General features: G+C 58.3%; 2 protein-coding genes across 9 annotated transcripts in view; one reads left to right on the top strand and one right to left on the bottom strand.

Annotated features, from left to right (window-relative positions):
- Positions 1-11,087, top strand: part of PI4KB (phosphatidylinositol 4-kinase beta) — a 29,431-nt gene extending 18,344 nt beyond the window's left edge. For 4 of the 5 annotated variants that reach the window (XM_072846855.1, XM_072846856.1, XM_072846859.1 and 1 more), the window contains exons 4-12: positions 4,966-5,193; positions 5,651-5,878; positions 6,079-6,188; positions 6,587-6,691; positions 7,266-7,389; positions 7,477-7,742; positions 7,897-8,029; positions 8,353-8,473; positions 9,146-11,087. In XM_072846855.1, coding sequence (XP_072702956.1) covers positions 4,966-5,193; positions 5,651-5,878; positions 6,079-6,188; positions 6,587-6,691; positions 7,266-7,389; positions 7,477-7,742; positions 7,897-8,029; positions 8,353-8,473; positions 9,146-9,327 — 1,497 coding nt within the window. In that variant the 3' untranslated portion in view covers positions 9,328-11,087. Of the gene's footprint in view, positions 1-537; positions 583-4,965; positions 5,194-5,650; positions 5,879-6,078; positions 6,189-6,586; positions 6,692-7,265; positions 7,390-7,476; positions 7,743-7,896; positions 8,030-8,352; positions 8,474-9,145 lie in introns of all 5 variants that reach the window. The other variant, XM_072846860.1, reaches the window with a different exon arrangement.
- A 37-nt stretch (positions 11,088-11,124) lies between these two features.
- Positions 11,125-16,090, bottom strand: part of ZNF687 (zinc finger protein 687) — a 30,754-nt gene continuing 25,788 nt past the window's right edge. For 3 of the 4 annotated variants that reach the window (XM_072846853.1, XM_072846852.1, XM_072846854.1), the window contains exons 5-9: positions 15,910-16,072; positions 15,323-15,619; positions 14,821-14,933; positions 14,331-14,472; positions 11,127-13,830 (exon numbers count right to left, since the gene is read on the bottom strand). In XM_072846853.1, the coding sequence (XP_072702954.1) occupies positions 13,357-13,830; positions 14,331-14,472; positions 14,821-14,933; positions 15,323-15,619; positions 15,910-16,072 (1,189 nt within the window). In that variant the 3' untranslated portion in view covers positions 11,127-13,356. Of the gene's footprint in view, positions 13,831-14,330; positions 14,473-14,820; positions 14,934-15,322; positions 15,620-15,909; positions 16,073-16,090 lie in introns of all 4 variants that reach the window. The other variant, XM_072846851.1, reaches the window with a different exon arrangement.

The raw sequence follows: 16,090 nt of genomic DNA, 5'->3' as shown, positions 1-16,090 counted from the left end.
AGGCTGGTGTCGGGGCAGAGCTGGGGCGACTGCGGCAGGGATCATCATGAGCATCCCTGCTTGCCGTAACAGCTCCCGTCTCTGCAGCTGATTTGAGCCAGGAAAGTCAGAGCTGAAACCTCAGTTACGCTTCTGGGGTAGAAGAATATTTTAAAGGATGTAAGTGGGGAAAATCTATGCAGGTTTTATGGGCATTTAGCGATAGGGTCTGCCGATGAGCCGTCAGGCCTGCTCCCTGTTTGGTACCACCACGAGTGGCCTCAGCCGGAGGAGGCTCCAGTTTGGATCTGTGAAATTGTTGTTGCGTTACTCTGGAAGCATCATGTGCCGGTTTAGGTGCCACCTCCTACCCAAGGGTAAAGGGCAGCAAAATTGTGATGGGGTGGGGGGAAAAAAAAATTTAAATTGAAAGTGATCGTTATGAACCTGGAGCTAAACTATTGCTTTTTCTCCCCTTCTCCCTCCTTCCTCTCTCTCCTTTTAAACAAACACCACCACCCAAAACCACCAACAAACCCCCTTTCCTCCGTTTCCCAGGAGCTCTCCTCGAGTACGGAAAGTCTCGATAAGTCATTCTCTCCCGTAAGTGGCCCGTTTCGTTCCTGCGCCCGGGCTGCCTGCCTTCCCCGCGACAGCAGCATTTCCTCTCTGCCACGAAAATACTAAACCCCGGCACCCGGCGATGCACCGCAAGCAGCTCTGGTCCCCAGCCATCCCCCCCAATGTCTGCACCGCTTGAGCCCCGGGCCGGGGCAAAGCCAGCATCCCCCCCACCGCCGGCACCGCATCGGCCGCCTCTTGTGCCACAGCAGCCGGGGTCGCGGCGGTGCCGGCTTCGTATGAACGTTTCCTGCTTGTTCAGCGAAACGCCGGCAGAAACGAAGCTTTGGGCAAATTCGCTTGCACCGGTTTGGCTAAAATAAAGCAGAAAGCCCCGAGGGGCCGGGGGTGCCCTGGGTGCTCATTCCCCCTCCCAAAAAAAAGGCAGCGAGGGAGAGAGAAACCCTCATAGTGCCAACGAAGGGCGGAGGCAGGGGAGGGACTTGGCTGATGCTGCCCATTTCGGTCTGAGCAGTCGCTGACCTTTGCGTGGCAGCGTCCGCAGATGAAAGAGGAAATGCTGTTTCCTTGAATTTTACTTAAAAGTTCTCTGCCAGATGGGATTTAATTTGCTTTTTCCACGAATCATTATTTTTCCCCCTTCTGTGTGTTCAACTTTGGTCTTTCAATCAAAACCCAGCGTTTCCCTAATAGAGCGGTTTTCTTTCAAAATGAGCCTTTTTCTTTTTTTTTTTTTTTTTTTTAAATCAATAGCATCTTCCTCATCTGTGTCATTTTCCTGCCGGTGGGTGTGTGTTCTCCGTCTGGGATTCCCAGTGGGCTTCCACACGTTGAATATGTAGTCCATGATCAAAACCACTTACGCAGGCAGCGGTGCCTTGCGCAGCCCCCGTCCTGCAGGACGGGCTCCGTATGGTGACCTCCCGCCTTTTTAGCCTTTCTAAAGAGTTATTTGATGCGTACCCAGCTCTCGTCCTTCTGTGCCTTCAGAGGGAAAATTCTCACACCTTTTACGCGGGGCATGGTGCAGGCAGGAGGCAGGCGGGACCAAGAGGCAGGCAGAACTCTGCCGTCATGGACAGACACAGGGCACAAAGCTTTTACCCCTGAGCACACCCCGATGCAGACTCCTCCTTTTATTTTTTATAAATCTCCCCCAACTCCACTGTTTTTAAGAGGTGCAAGGGACGGTAGGATGCTCAGGCAGCCGTGGGTGCTGGCGGTTGGGTGGGAGGTAGGACACCGGGCTCTGAGTCCCAGTTTGCCACCCAAATTTAGGTAAGTTGCTTTATTTTTTCCCCCTCCTGCTTCTCCCGGCCAAGCAAAGGCAGCGACGTCTCTTCCTCTGGTGGCTTTTTGAGGCTTGGCGTTGGTAGAGCGCTTGCAGGCTCCCCAGTCCCAGGGCGTCGCGGGAGCGTCCTCGCAGTCCTCCGCCTGCAGCGGTGGTTGTTGCCATCACCTCATCCACCTCGACCGTGCCACCCATCTCGCTGTCACCCGGGGCCGGGCGGTAGCGAGGGCCCGTTCCTCTCCCCTGGGGCAGGAGACCTTTTCTTCCAGGCTTTGCAGACCCAGGTTGTTTATCCGTGGCAGACGGTTATTGCAGCAGCTGGGGCTCTTTGCAAGCATTTATGCCACATCTATAAACCCGCTGCAGGCACCTGCACCGAGCTGAACGATCAGGGCATTTATAAATCGTGCCAGGTATCAGTTATCAGCGCTGATGCCGAAATCCTCGTGGCAGGCAGCTAAGCTAAAGGGGCCAGGTCGCAGCTCTGCTCCACGCTGCTGAGTAGTTTCCAACTCTGAGTAGATCAGGTGGGTCTCGCTCCTGTGCAGTGAGCGACCGTGGGCAGCAGAAATGGGGGGGGCCGCGATTTTGCTGTATAGAGCTCTGAAATGACAAATTGTGACGGTTTGAGTGGAGGAGAGGTGGGACGTCACGGTAAAGGTCGGTAGAACAGCAGAAAACACTTTGGCAGCCGAGGCTGGAAAGTGTCCCAAATTAACCCCCCTTTTTTGAGATGCTTAAACCTCACCCAAGCAAAACCGCCCAGGCGTGATGGCTGCACAGAGCTGGACCGGCCTTGCCCCTTCGCTGTGTTGTGACGCCTCCGGCACCGCTCCGAAGCCATCGGCCGAAGCTGGGTCTCCCTTCTCTGCCAGTCCTCTAGCCAGGAACGGATCTGTCCTGCCCGGTCTTGGGAAGCGGTTTGAACGCACGCGGGGAGAAGGACGCTCCTGGAGTGTGTCTTAGCAAAACATAAACACAAAGCTCTGCCTAATTTAAGAGCAGGAATAGTCTTTTTTGAAAGCGCTGCCAGTGAAATGTTTTGCTGTAGTAGAAAGTAAACGGTAGAAAGTAAATATTTGTGTTGGCTCAGAGCAACAGGAGGATCCTTCGGGTGGTCGGATGAGGGAAGAGCATCTCCCGTCCTCTCTTTGCTTGCCTTCAGGACCGTGATATTAATGAGCCAGGGCAAAAGCAGCTCTCCGCAGCCCAGCTTCGGCGTGACAGGCTTTCTGCAGCTCTTCGGGCAGGCTGGAGATGGCGTTTCCTGCAATGGCTGGGGCCAGGGACGGCCCCAGTTCAGCTGATGCCATTTTCCGAAGCTGCTTCTCCATAACAGGATGCAAAACTTCCCGTGCTGAGTCCCCCGATAATGCCGAAGACCGGAGCAGCACTCGGTGGGACGCCTTTGGAGCAGGACGGGATGGGGAGGACGTTTCCCGGCTGCATATTTCTGGCTGGACGAGCCAAGACCTGAAGGTTTTCAACCAGAGCATGAACATCAGAGATGCAGAATGGGTCACGGAGGCGGCGGGGCGCTCCTGGGGTCGGCACGGCTTCGCTCCACTCGCTGCGGAACAGAGAGAAGATGCTTCAGGAGATGCTTTGGGATCCCTGGAGAAGAAGGGGTTTAAAAACTGCCTGTGCTTGTGATACAGGTCTGAACCAGGAGGACTTTGCTTGCGATCTGCTCCTGCACGTGGGCACCTTCTCGCCTGGGCATGATCCCAAATTCCCACACAGCGACTTCTTCATTAAATTATTCTGCCAAGACAAGTAATGCACAGAGACCTCGGAGTGGGCGAGGGGGTGCGGGGTTGTCTTGGTGACAATATCGACTACGTGCCAAACCTGGAAACCCACATCGACCAGAGAGCAGAAGGTCCTTAGAGGAGCAGGAACATCGCAGCTGTCGGGTTCAATGGAAGAGGCATGGGAAGGAGCAGAGCATCCTTTGAATGTCGTTCTGCTTTTTGCAGAAATTGGATTAAATGCAATCGAGCAAACCGGTCCCGGAGGTCAAGGAAGCGTTGGGGCACAGGGTGGGCTGGGTGGCAGGAGCTGAGGCAGAGCAGGGTCCAGCCAGGACCAGGCGCTTTCCAACCCATCAGGGGACGGAGCATCAGCTGGTGCAGGGTTTTAAATATTTATCCTCTGCCTGGTAGGTGCCAGCGATATCGCTGGCTTAGATGCTGTGCAAACGCTTCCTCCTGTCCCGAGGACGCCTCTGCTGTGCTCGCTAGCAAGGTGGGCAGGAGAGCAGAGTGGAGGAAAGGACAGGAAGGATTTTTGGAAGGATTTTTGACGTGGACTACAGATACAAACCATTTCCCACCTGCCCTTTCCCGAAAGGGAACCACCAGACTGATCCTTCTCCTCTTTTTACCATCCCTTTATTTTGCTGTGCAGCCGTTCCCGGCTCTCCAACGTTTTTCTTTGCTTCCTTTTCTCATGCTCCGTAGCTTTTTGCATGTGCATTTCCAGCATGATTGTACAGTGAACACTTTGCAAGTTTAATTCTGCATCCTAAATGGCAAAATCAGCCGCAATCGTTTGTTGTTCTGATTTAAAAGCTTGAAAAAGTCGAGCAGAGAGCTCGGCTTAAGCTGTGGGGTGCAGGGGTGCTCCTGGGTCAAAGGGGCTTCCCGAATCACAGTTTGATCTTTGCAAAATGGTCGGATTGAGCCACGATCGAGGCTTCGGGGTGAGGATACAACAAAAAAAACCATCGCCGAGCCGGAGACGGGCTGATTCGCGCTCCCTCTGCTGGCTGCGGGCTCCTGGCCGCCGCAGCCCTGGGGATCCAGGGGCTTCTGGTGGGGGTGTCGGCTCCGGAGTTTTGGGGAGGAGGATTTCTGGGCAGCACAGCGGGAGGGAAAAAGTGGTTTGGTTTTGCCCTGCTCTGCTTCCAGATGATGAGCCTGGCCCTCCGTTCACAGGAGCATCATCCGAGAGCGGGGAAGAGGGTGGGATGGGAAGAGCCTCTTCCTCTATCTGGAGTTTATCCCGGCGCTTTTAGACTGCGGAGCCCGACTGCAAAACTGCCGATGTCTTATCAACCTGCTGCCTTTATAACACTCTCCCTCCACCCTCCTTCCCTAAACCTCTTTTAGCCTGTCAGACTTGCTCCTGAGAGAGAATTCATCAAATCCCTGATCGCCATCGGGAAGCGCCTGGCCACCTTGCCGACCAAAGAGCAGAAGACCCAGCGGCTCATTTCGGAGCTGTCGCTGCTGAACCACAAGCTGCCGGCGCGCGCCTGGCTCCCGACGGCTGGCTTCGACCATCACGTGGTGCGGGTGCCCCACACCCAGGCAGTTGTCCTCAACTCCAAGGACAAGGTACGAGCAGCCGGAGAACAGTTTTGCCTTGAAAGGCAGGTTTTTGTCCTTGGCACGGCCTCTGTTTGGGCGTTGAGCGAAATAAATGTGCTCAGGGCATCGGGGCAGGGTCCCTCCTTGCAGCCTGGCTGCTGCCACGTGGCACAGAGGGTTGTGTTACTGCTTCCAGGGCTGGGAGCGACCGGGAGAGAGATGCGTGCAGGCAGCTGGGAGGGGAAGACATACCCTTGAGAGTAACCATCCTCTGAAACGTGCGCTGTAGGGGTCTCTGGGAGGTCCAGCCCTGCCCTGGGAGCTGTTCCACGTCTACTGAAAAGCACGGCTTTGCCCCCAAAAACCATATGCCAAAAAGAAAAAGCATACACCCTGCAAGAGCAGAGAGCGTGGGGCTGCCTGCTGTAGCTGCCTCGCCGTGCAGCGACTGTGCCCTGCTAACGCTTGGTTTTGCTTCCCCCAGGCTCCCTATTTAATCTATGTTGAAGTACTTGAATGTGACAATTTCGACACAGCGAATGTGCCCGCTCGGATCCCCGAGAACCGCATCCGGAGCACCCGCTCGGCCGAGAACCTCCCTGAGTGCGGGATCACGCACGAGCAGAGGACCAGCAGTTTCACCACCGTCCCCAACTACGACAACGACGACGAGGCTTGGTCTGTGGACGATATCGTGGAGCTGCAGGTAGAGGTGAGGCTGGGGGTGCCAGGCAGGGTTTGTCCCTCGCTGGCACTGCGAGATGCTGCCGGGATCCGGTGCAGCAGCATCGCAGGACGGGAAGGCCCTTCCAAGCAGCAGCGCCATCCCAGCTCCTGCCTGGGATAAAAGACGAGTGGGAATCGCGTTTCCGTAGCCGCTACATCCCACCTCTCGCACCTTTCCCCTCCCAGCTGCCAGAGATCCACACCAACAGCTGTGACAACATCTCCCAGTTCTCTGTGGACAGCATCACCAGCCAGGAGAGCAGGGAGCCTGTGTTCATCGCTGCTGGAGACATCAGGTGAGGCTGGCGTGGCGAGAGCAGCCCAGGCAGTGGCTGTACTGGGGGGGTTATGAGTTCAGATGTAAAACAGGCGGGGTGCGAAATTTCTCTGCTAGATTCCCAGAGAAAAAACATCTGCGGAGGTTAAGGAGGGGCTGTGCAGACTCTGGGCAGTGGAGGTTTATGAGTCCTAAACAGAGGCGTGTAAGAGACGCTCTGGGCTGGTACAGCCTCCCCTGCTCAGCCGCTGGCATCTTTCCTGCCAGCGAAGTGGTGGATGTGGCCCTGGTTTGGGGTTTGGGGTGAATCCACGAGCTTTGTGAAGTGCTTTGGATCGAAGAGGCTCTGGGCGTGTGTGGTGATGCCACCTTCTCCCTCCACAATGGGTTTTGCTGCTTAACGGCTCCGTCTTGCAGGCGGCGGCTCTCGGAGCAGCTGGCGCACACCCCCACCTCCTTCAAGAGGGACCCCGAGGACCCGTCTGCTGTCGCCCTGAAGGAGCCCTGGCAGGAGAAAGTCAGGTAGGGCTGGAAGGGGCACACGTGTGCTGGGTTAGTCTCGGCGCTGCAGGGACTTTGTACGTCCCGGAAGTCCAAGTAAGTCGCTCCATGATTTGCCCAGTAAAGAACCGTGGCCTCGACTTTAGGCCTTGCTCGTCCCCAGGGTGTGTGTGTTCACTCGGGACACGGGGAGGCAGAGGGCAGCGAGCAGTGGGTGTGCCGGAGGAGGGAGAAAATCCATGGCAGATTTGCTGCTCTTGGGTTAGGCTTTGAGGGGCTTTGCCAGGTATTTATAGGCGTCCTTTACATCAGAAGAGTTTGGCCTGTCCCAAAATAAACTCATTCGTGTTCCTGCTCTCAGAGTTGTATGTCCGACCCCCAGATTTCTCCTTGAGCAAGAGGGAGAGCCCTCTGGGCTCTATAAACTTGGGGGTAGTCTTGCCCACATGGTTCTGATGGAGGGGATGGAGGATTTGGTGAGAGTCGATTCCCTTCTGCTGTTCTCAGAGACAGCTTGTGGCTCAGGTACAAGCTGGGCTGACTCGCTGCCCACCCTCCCTTTCCTCACGCTCCCATCCTTGCCCGTTCCCTGCAGGAGGATCCGGGAAGGGTCCCCCTACGGCCACCTGCCCTCCTGGCGCCTGCTTTCTGTCATCGTCAAGTGCGGGGACGACCTCCGGCAGGAGCTGCTCGCCTTCCAGGTCCTCAAGCAGCTGCAGGTGAGATGGGAGAGGGGCTGCCCACGGGGGCTGTGGCCGTGTGGGGCTGCCCTGGATCCTGAGGGATTTTCTCGCTCTCTCCCACAGTCCATCTGGGAGCAGGAGCGCGTCCCGCTCTGGATCAAGCCATACAAAATCCTCGTCATCTCCGCTGACAGCGGCATGATTGAGCCAGTCGTGAATGCTGTGTCCATCCACCAAATCAAGAAGCAATCCCTGCTTTCGCTGCTGGATTATTTCCTGCAAGAACATGGCAATTACAATACCGAATCCTTCCTGACGGCCCAGAGGAATTTTGTGCAGAGCTGTGCCGGTTACTGCCTGGTGTGCTACCTACTGCAGGTCAAGGACAGGTTGGTCCCCGTGCCGTAGCTGTGTCTTCTACCGGGATTTGTCACTTTGTCCCCGGGTACAGCAGGGAAATTCTGGGAGCAGAGAGTGCTGCTGCTCCTGGGGCTGTGCACACGCTTGCAAAGTTTAATGGAAAGTTTCTTCTCTCCCGCACAGGCACAACGGCAATATCTTGCTGGATGCAGATGGACACATAATCCACATTGATTTTGGGTTCATCCTCTCCAGTTCCCCCAGGAATCTTGGCTTTGAGACGTCTGCCTTCAAACTCACCACGGAATTTGTGGATGTGAGTGAGGGGGGCTGTGACAGTGAGGGGTGAGGGGTGATCTCACGGCGTCGGGTGGCACAGCCAGACCTTGGCAGCTGGGTTGATGCCTGTGGCGGTTCTTGGCCAGCTCTGCAGCCTCAGCCGAGCTGCTCTCGGGACCCAGCTGATGAGCTGAAAGCTGGAAGTGCTCCGTTTGCGGTGTGGGTTCACTCAGAGAAGTGAAATTGCCTAAAGAAATCCCATCGTGCCCCTCCTGTTGACAGTCCCTCTGCTCAGGGCACGCTGGTGTCCTGAAGCTTCTCCATCTGCTGCCCTCCACCCACACAGCCTCTCCCTTCCAGGTGATGGGTGGGCTGGACGGGGACATGTTCAACTACTACAAGATGCTGATGCTGCAGGGTCTCATCGCTGCCCGGAAGCACATGGATAAAGTTGTGCAGATCGTGGAGATCATGCAGCAAGGTAAGGGGAGCCGGAGGCCCCAGAGGTGCCACTTGTGGGTCTGGGCTGCACAGAGCATTGCCCAAAAAATGGCTGGGTGATCCTCGGTGTGTGGAGAAAAGCTTGTGGGGTTTGGAGAGCGCCTGGAGAAGTCTCATATCAGGAGAGGCTCTGGGCAGCCCTGTTAGGGTCTGCGGTCTGCACGAGGAGCTGCCGGTCCAGGGAAAGGGGTCGGGGGACACTGGATCCCGTGAGGCCTAGGGCTGCCCCGTGTCCCCCCGGCTGCGTCAGAGGTGTGAGCGCTGCACGGATCAGAGCAGGTTGGTCTGAGCAGGCGAGTGTCTCCTGGGGAGAGGGAGCGTCCCCGGCCTCAGGGTCCGGCCCTCCTTTGCCTCTCGCAGGGTGTGGGGGTACCCGGCCTGCGCCGTGGAGCAGGAAGGGAGCAGAGACGTGCCTGTGGTGATGGCCGAGCACCATTGTGCTCCGGGGAAGCCTAAAACACACCCAAGGGAAGGGGGTTGCCATTCCGTCAGTGTGGGAACAGGCCGTAAACGCGGCAGTGTCCTCTGCGGTGGCGGTGTCCTCTGGGGCAGCAGGTGCTGACCAACCCTGACACCGCCTGGCAACGCCGGGGGAATCCCCGTGCCAGAAACCAGCCTCGGCGTGCCAAACCCTGTTCCTCCCTCCCTGCAGGGTCGCAGCTCCCCTGTTTCCATGGCTCATCCACCATCCGCAACCTGAAGGAGCGGTTCCACATGAACATGACGGAGGAGCAGCTGCAGCTGCTCATCGAGCAGATGGTGGACGGCAGCATGCGCTCCATCACCACCAAGCTCTACGACGGCTTCCAGTACCTCACCAACGGCATCATGTGATGGCCAGGGGCCTCCCTCTCCTAGAACAGCTCCGTGCCCACCACCGCGCCCGGCCCAGGCCGTGCTTTGCCCCCGGGGAAGGGTTCTCGGTCCTCGACAGTAAAAAGGAGGCTGAGTCTGAGCACCTTCCTGGGGCTGCTTTTGCCAAGACTCCTCAACAAAATGAAACAAGGAAAAAAAAAAAAAACCCAAGCGGTCGAAGCAGGAAAAAACCCACTTGTGAAAATCAAAGCGAAATGGATCATGTGGTAACCGTTGCTGCCATGAGAGCGCAGGGTCTGGCAGTGGCTGGGTGAAAGCCAGCAAAGGGCCTTGGGACGGGGGGGTAGCGCTTGCCCCCGCGCTGCTGCCGCTTCCTCCCGTCAGTATTACGCCTGTTGGTGTCCTGTGAACTCTCCCACAATCTCACGAAATGTTTAGGACCTGGGGGCCCCCCCCACCCTTCGGCATCTGCAGTGACTTGAGCCTTCTGCTGGTACCCCTCAAAGGCAGCGGAGGTGCACCCCGACGGCCCCTTCCCTGCATGTTCCCCCACCGCCACCTCAGCATTACTCGGCCCCTTTCTTTGTTTCTCGCACCCCCTTTCCCCTCCCCACTGCCACCTTTTAATGAAAGCTGAAATTCTTGTCCCACCCAGCGTAGGTCACCGCTCCAGCACCGTCCCGCAGCACCCACGGCCGGTACGTCAAGGTGGGGGTTCCTGGAGGCTGGTGCCCACCCGGGGTGTCGGCGCTGCCTCCTGCTCCTTTCCTTTTTTTTTTTTTTTTTTTTTTTTTTTTTGACTCTGTTCCAGGAATTTGGGACTGTGAAGCTTCCCCTCCTCCCTCCCCACCTCTTGCAATAATTTCTGGCTGCTTTTCCTTGCCTCGATGTCGGGCAGGGGCCGGGGCTGCAGCTGGGCAGGGGCGGGTTCCCCTCCTGCGGAGCCCTGGGCTGGGTTTGCCCAGGAGACGCTGCGGGGATGGGAGCGGAGGGCAGGAAGGAGCCCGGTGCCTTCCCGGGGTGCCCCCAGCCCCCCCTTCTCCTCCTGGGGCCGATGTGGCTGCGGGAGGGCACAGAGCCAGCGCTGCCGGCCCCGGGGAAGGGGAAAATGGCAGCCCAAAAGTTTTAACCTCAGAGGCACCTGGGCTCGGGGGGCCCTGCCACCCCCCTTCTCCAGCCCCTTTCTTTGCTTCAAGAGCAGCGACCCCCTCCCTCTGCACCCCCGTGTCCCCCCCAGTCTCAGCCCGTCCTGCTGGTCAGATAGTGACGCCCCGCGAGCGTTGTCCCCTCTGTTGTCCCCTCCTGCGTGCCGGCCTGTAACCCCGGATGTCCTCGGCCTCTTTGTTTAGCACTAATTATTTGTCATGTTGATTATTTAGCATTAAAAAACCAAAAATTCTATTTTAAAATGCTGGCTGCCAGTGGCCAGGAACCACCGCGGGGGGGGGTTAATCAGGGACTGGGGGGGATCCCCATGCCAAGGGCACCCTGAAACCATGGTCACAGGCAATCACAGGCCTGGGCTGGGGGGTCCCCCCGCAGCAGGAGGGGGCTCAGAGCAGCCCTGAGGCCTCTCTGGGGAAGCAGGGATGGGGGGGTGCTCAGCCCCTTCCACCCCCATTTTGGGGCAGGACCAACACCGTCGTGATGGGGCGGGGGACGCAGGACCCCTCCCGGACACACGCGGGGCCATGTAAGCACGACAGGGCACAGCAGGGGTTAAACCACTAAAAGTTTAATTGCATTATTACTACAAGAATAAAGGATACCTGAGAGCCTCTTGCAGTGCCCGTAGTTTTAATGTAGCATAATCCCAACCCCTGAACCCCAGTGGACAGACGCCCCCCGCCCGCTTTAACAGACGTCGCTCTAAAGGCACTGAAGTGCTTGAAAACCAAGATTACAAAGCAATTTGTTTTGTCTCCTTCCTCTAAAACTCGTAGAAACTTTAGGTTCTTCTCTATTATTAAACAGCATTTACACGTTCACAGCCCCACGCGATACAGCTGGGGGGGCGGGGAGGCGAAGGTGGGGGATGCGGCAGGGGGCTCAGCGCCGGGGGGACCTGGCCCAGGGGCTGGGGAACTGCTGGTTGCTTTTATTTTTTCTCCTTTTATTTTCAAGCCCCCCCTCTCTCTGTGTGCCCTCAGCTGAATCCACCTGCAGCGAGGGGAGGATTACCCCCCCGTGCACTTAAAAAAAAAGGAGAAAAAAAAAAGGGGCAAAAAAAACCCAAAAACCAAACCCCAACCCCGGCAAACCAGCTGTCCCCACCCCGGAAAACAAGAAGAAAACAAAAACCAAACCAAAACAAAACCCAAAATCACAACAGTAGGTTGGTTTTTTTTGTCACTTTTAGTGTATGATACAACTTTACACAGCGTGTTAGAGGTTATTCACAAGGAAATAAGAAGGAGCCCAAAGTTAAGTTACTGAAATAATTACTCACACAAACACCCTACCCCAAGCACAGGCGCTAAACGAACAGAACAAGTAGAAAGTTTCTTTTCCGGCTGTTTTTTTTCTCCTTCCCCGAAGGTAACGGGGGGGACGCGGCGACAGCCCCGCGCAGGCAAGGCCCCGCTGTGCCGGGGCCGAGCTCTCGCACACGCGTGTGCGCAGGGACGTGGTTCACAGTGGCCGAGGGGGAGCTCGGGCCGAGGTCCTGAGCCGTGCCAGGAGCCGCTCTGCGCCCGCGAAGGAGAGTGCGGAGGAAGAGGAGCAGCCGGGGGAGCCGAGCCCCGTAGCAGAGCCCTCGACCCCGGAGCTGGGCAGGAAGGGGGGGGTGGCAGTGGGTGACACCAGCGCCCCTGGGAAAAGCCCCCCAAGACTCACCGTCACCATTTCAGTCTGTAACGGGATTCGGCAGCGGCTTTCCCTCCTCACGGCGCCTTCAACCGGAGAGCGGCCGGCACGGATCCTGGTCGGGGCGTGGGGAGATTCCCCCCTCGCTGCAGCTTCGTGGTGCCAGGGGGGTGACGGCATCACCGGGCTCGCACTGACCTCGCCCAGAGGCCTTTTTTTGGCTTCTGTGCTTCTGCTGCCAAACGAAAATCTCCTCTTCCTCCCCGGGGAAGGCTGCCAGCTGGGGCCCCAAGCGCAGCCATCCCGGGGCACGAAGCGACGAGCGTCCGAAGGCCAGCGCCGCCTCGGGTTAGTGCAAGTGATGGTGAAGAGGGACCTCGCGCATCTGGCAGGCGAGCGGAGCCAAGGAGGGGCTGGGGCATCACTCCCCAAAGATGGAGACCAGCCACGAGTCTGGAATCGGCTTCTCCCCACAGCTCCCGGCAAAATACAAAATAAGCAACATTCAAAAGGGAAAGAAAAAAAAAAAAAAAAGGTGGATTTTGCTGTGACATTGTTGTCAGCACAGACGTCTCTGTCCTGCGATGGAGAAGTCTCCCCTGGTCCCCAGGTCCTGCCCAGCTCCGACGCTCCCCGAGGGCTGCGCTGCCTCGGCCGGGCTTCCCTTCCCCTTCCCCTCCCTGGACGGAGCGGCCGGGAAGAGACCCGCGGTGTAAAAGAAGAGCCCGTGACTCAGGATTGCCAACACTGGCCACGGGGTGGGAGGTTTCTCCTGTCCTCGTCCCCGCGGGAGGAAGGCCACTGTCCCTCCCCACAGACACGCGTGGCTGTGGGGCGGGTCACGTCCCCGCGTGAGGACAGAGCAGCAAACAGCGAGGAAACAGTTTGGTCTCCCCGAGGGCAGGGCAGCAAGTCTGGACTCTGCCCTTCATCTCCTGTACAATAAGGCAGCCGAAATCCTGCCTTCCCCCAGCTCTTGCCCACAAACCAGGGTGGGCCGAGCGCCCCGGCCCAGGGGGACACCGGCTGAGCCCGTTCAGCCAGCCGGGCACACGGAGTCAGGCCGGATCGTGCAAACCGGGGTCTCGTCTCTCTCCACAGCTCCTTTATCCGAGCCCACGTCAAAACGCTGCCCAGGAGGAGGGAGGGAGGAAAGGGGAGCCCAGGCGGGCGCCAGCAGCCTCCGTCGCAAAGAGCTCTGTGCTGATTATATACACGTCTCGTTCCCCCGCTGCCGGGGCCCTAGTTTTCGGGGCTCGCGTTCTGCCTGGCACGGATGAAGGCCATGCCGTGGGTGCGGAAGTGCGTCTTGAGGTTGAGCTGACTGTCAAAGCACCGGCCGCACACCTTGCAGGAGAGCTTGCCGTCGGCCGCGTGCTGGGCGCCTCCTTCCAGGGGACTCCGGGGCCCCGGCTCCTCCATCTCGCTCGCTCCCTTCTTCTTCTTGTGGGTGATGAAGCGGTGGCGGTTGAGGGAGACCTGGGAGGTGAAGCAGAGCCCGCACTCCCGGCACTGGTGGGAGCTCTCGTCAGTCCGGTGCTGGGGGATGTGTTCCTGGAAGTCGGCTGAGCTGCTGGCGAGGTAACCGCATTTTCGGCACCGGAAGGGGGCCTTGCGGTCGCCCTTGGGGTTTTTGGAGGGAGGGGTGGTGCTGTCAGGCTCCTCGCTGCACGAGTCGCCCTCGTCCGACGACAGCTTCCGCTTCCGACCAGGCACCTATGGGAATGGTTTGGATAAGCTTTAATGGGTGCTGATTTGAGCAGCTCCTGGCATAACCCAGCCTCCTCGGGGATTTCCCAACGGGCTCCTACACATATTTGCTTGGATAAAGGCCCAGCGGGCCTTGGCCGGCCCCAAGAGCCGTGCCCCTGCTGGTAACCCCGGCCAAGGGGCTCCCACAATGGCCCTCGACTGCCTGCACCCCTCGTGTCAGGCGCCTTCGCCCCTCGCAGCCTGGGGCAGCTCCTAAGCCAGCGCTGAGCAAGAGGGGATGTTCTGCATTTTCTCCCAGCACAGCGAAAGGCTGAGCCAGCCAAGTTCAACCCCTGCCATGCTGGCAGGGAGAGGCAGGAGGAAGGGAGCTGCCGGTCCCAGGCACTGCAGGACGTGCGGAGGCAAGAGCAAACCAGGATCAGGGCGCACGGCGATGCCTTCAACCCTGCCCGAAGCCTCCGCAAGGCCCCAGCCCTTTGCGAGCACCCCGAGAGACCTCGTACCTGTGTGGTGCCGGTCCCTATCCGGGCGATAACGACCTCCTGGCTCTTCGCCTGGTCAGTCACCTTGATCCCGTGTCGTACCTGGATGTGTTTCTCCAGGATGAGCCGGCTGCTGAAGGTCCGTTTGCCCTCTGTGCAGTACCTGCAGGGCCAGAGCAGGGAGGCAATGAAGCGATGCTCCGCAGCGAGGAGCCAAGCCCCAGGCCCGCTCCAGGCCCGGCTGCCCTGGGAAAGCTTGCCTCTGGCATCCTGACCCCCGACGCAAACTACAGCCATGCTCATCCACGTTCCAACGGAGGGTATAAAACCCCGGAGCCCTTCCCAGTACCGTCTTTCCCTCCTACTTCCAAGACTCGTTCAATCCCCATCACGCTTCAACCATCTGTAGCTTTATCCTCCCCACAACAGCTTGACTGAAGGAAACCAGAGTCACCCCCATTAAACCAGACCCCTTTTCTCAGCCAAACCCAGAGGAAGGTGCTGTGGGTACCGGCAGGGATAGACGCGCTTGATCCCTTCGTGATTCACTCGCACGTGTCTCCGGAGGCTGGGAGCGGAGCAGAACGAACGCTCGCACAGGTGGCACGGGAACTTCTTCACCGACTGCAAGAAACAAAGAGGCAGGTGGGTACCGCACGGGGAGCCGAGAGGCTGGAGAGCAAGGCTCCCCATTGAGTGGAGAAGCCAGACGTGGGAACTCGGTGCTGCCTCGGATGTCCTCTCCTTGCCCACCCCACGGCTGCTCATTTGGTTAATGAGAATCTGGTCTTTGCTGTTCACCAGAATAGGTAACGTCCCTGCTCCCCAAAACCTCAACCCTGACCAAGTTTGTCCCTGGGGGAGAAGTGATGTCCAGACTGCAGCGGAACAGGCTCCCGGCCCAGCAAGGAACCCGGGTGCCCTACCCCGCTGCTCTGTGCCATAAACATTCCCTGCCCACGTTTCCAAGGGCTCAGCAGAGCCGGAGCTGGAGTCCCCAGCCTTCTCCTCACCTTGCCGTGGTCCTTCTTCATATGGGAGACGTATTCGTCACGCTCCGGGAACCAGGAGTGGCAAACGCCGCACGTCCACCCGCTGCCCTTCGATTTGTTGACCGTCTTGCGCTGGAAGCGGCTTCTCTTGGTTTTGCGCAGCTCCGGGGAGCTGGGGGGCTCATCCTCCTCCGTGGAGGATGACGACTCCTCCGAGATCTTGGACACGGGGGTTTCGACAGGCTCCTGCTTTGGCGTGAGCAGGACAGCCGCCTTCTTTGCCAGGTCTTCCTTGGGCTTCTGGGGCTGATGAGTGTTCTGGAAAGCGAGAACAAGGGTGTTGGCAGCTGTCTGGGGCCAGGGTTTTCCCCCCCAGGACTGCAGCAGGCTAGAAGGAAAGGCTGCCCACCCCCCGGCCCCAGCCTGCACAGACAGGCTCATCTCCTCAGCCTTTGGGACAGGGGTGTGGGGGACAAGGGAACCAGATCTCAGGGCCCTGCTGCGTCAGTGATGAACCGAGAGCCCTAATCCAGCCCCCAGCAAAGGACAGTTCTCAAATACCGATATCGACGGGTTGCGCAGAGCGCCGAGCCCGGCCACAGCACTACCTTGAGGTGCTCCAGCATGGTGCGCTTCTGGGCGAAGAGCAGCGGGCAGTCCGGACACTTGAAGACACTGACCCGCTGGTTGAGCAGATGCTGGTCAAAGTGGGAGGAGAGCAGGGGCTTGTGGGTGAAGACCGTGTCGCACATTGCACACTTGTAGATCATTCTGTCAGAGGAAAAAACA

Source organism: Ciconia boyciana, chromosome 26 (assembly GCF_034638445.1).
Source record: "Ciconia boyciana chromosome 26, ASM3463844v1, whole genome shotgun sequence".
Lineage (NCBI taxonomy): Eukaryota > Metazoa > Chordata > Aves > Ciconiiformes > Ciconiidae > Ciconia > Ciconia boyciana.
This window is presented reverse-complemented; position numbering and strand designations above follow the sequence as displayed.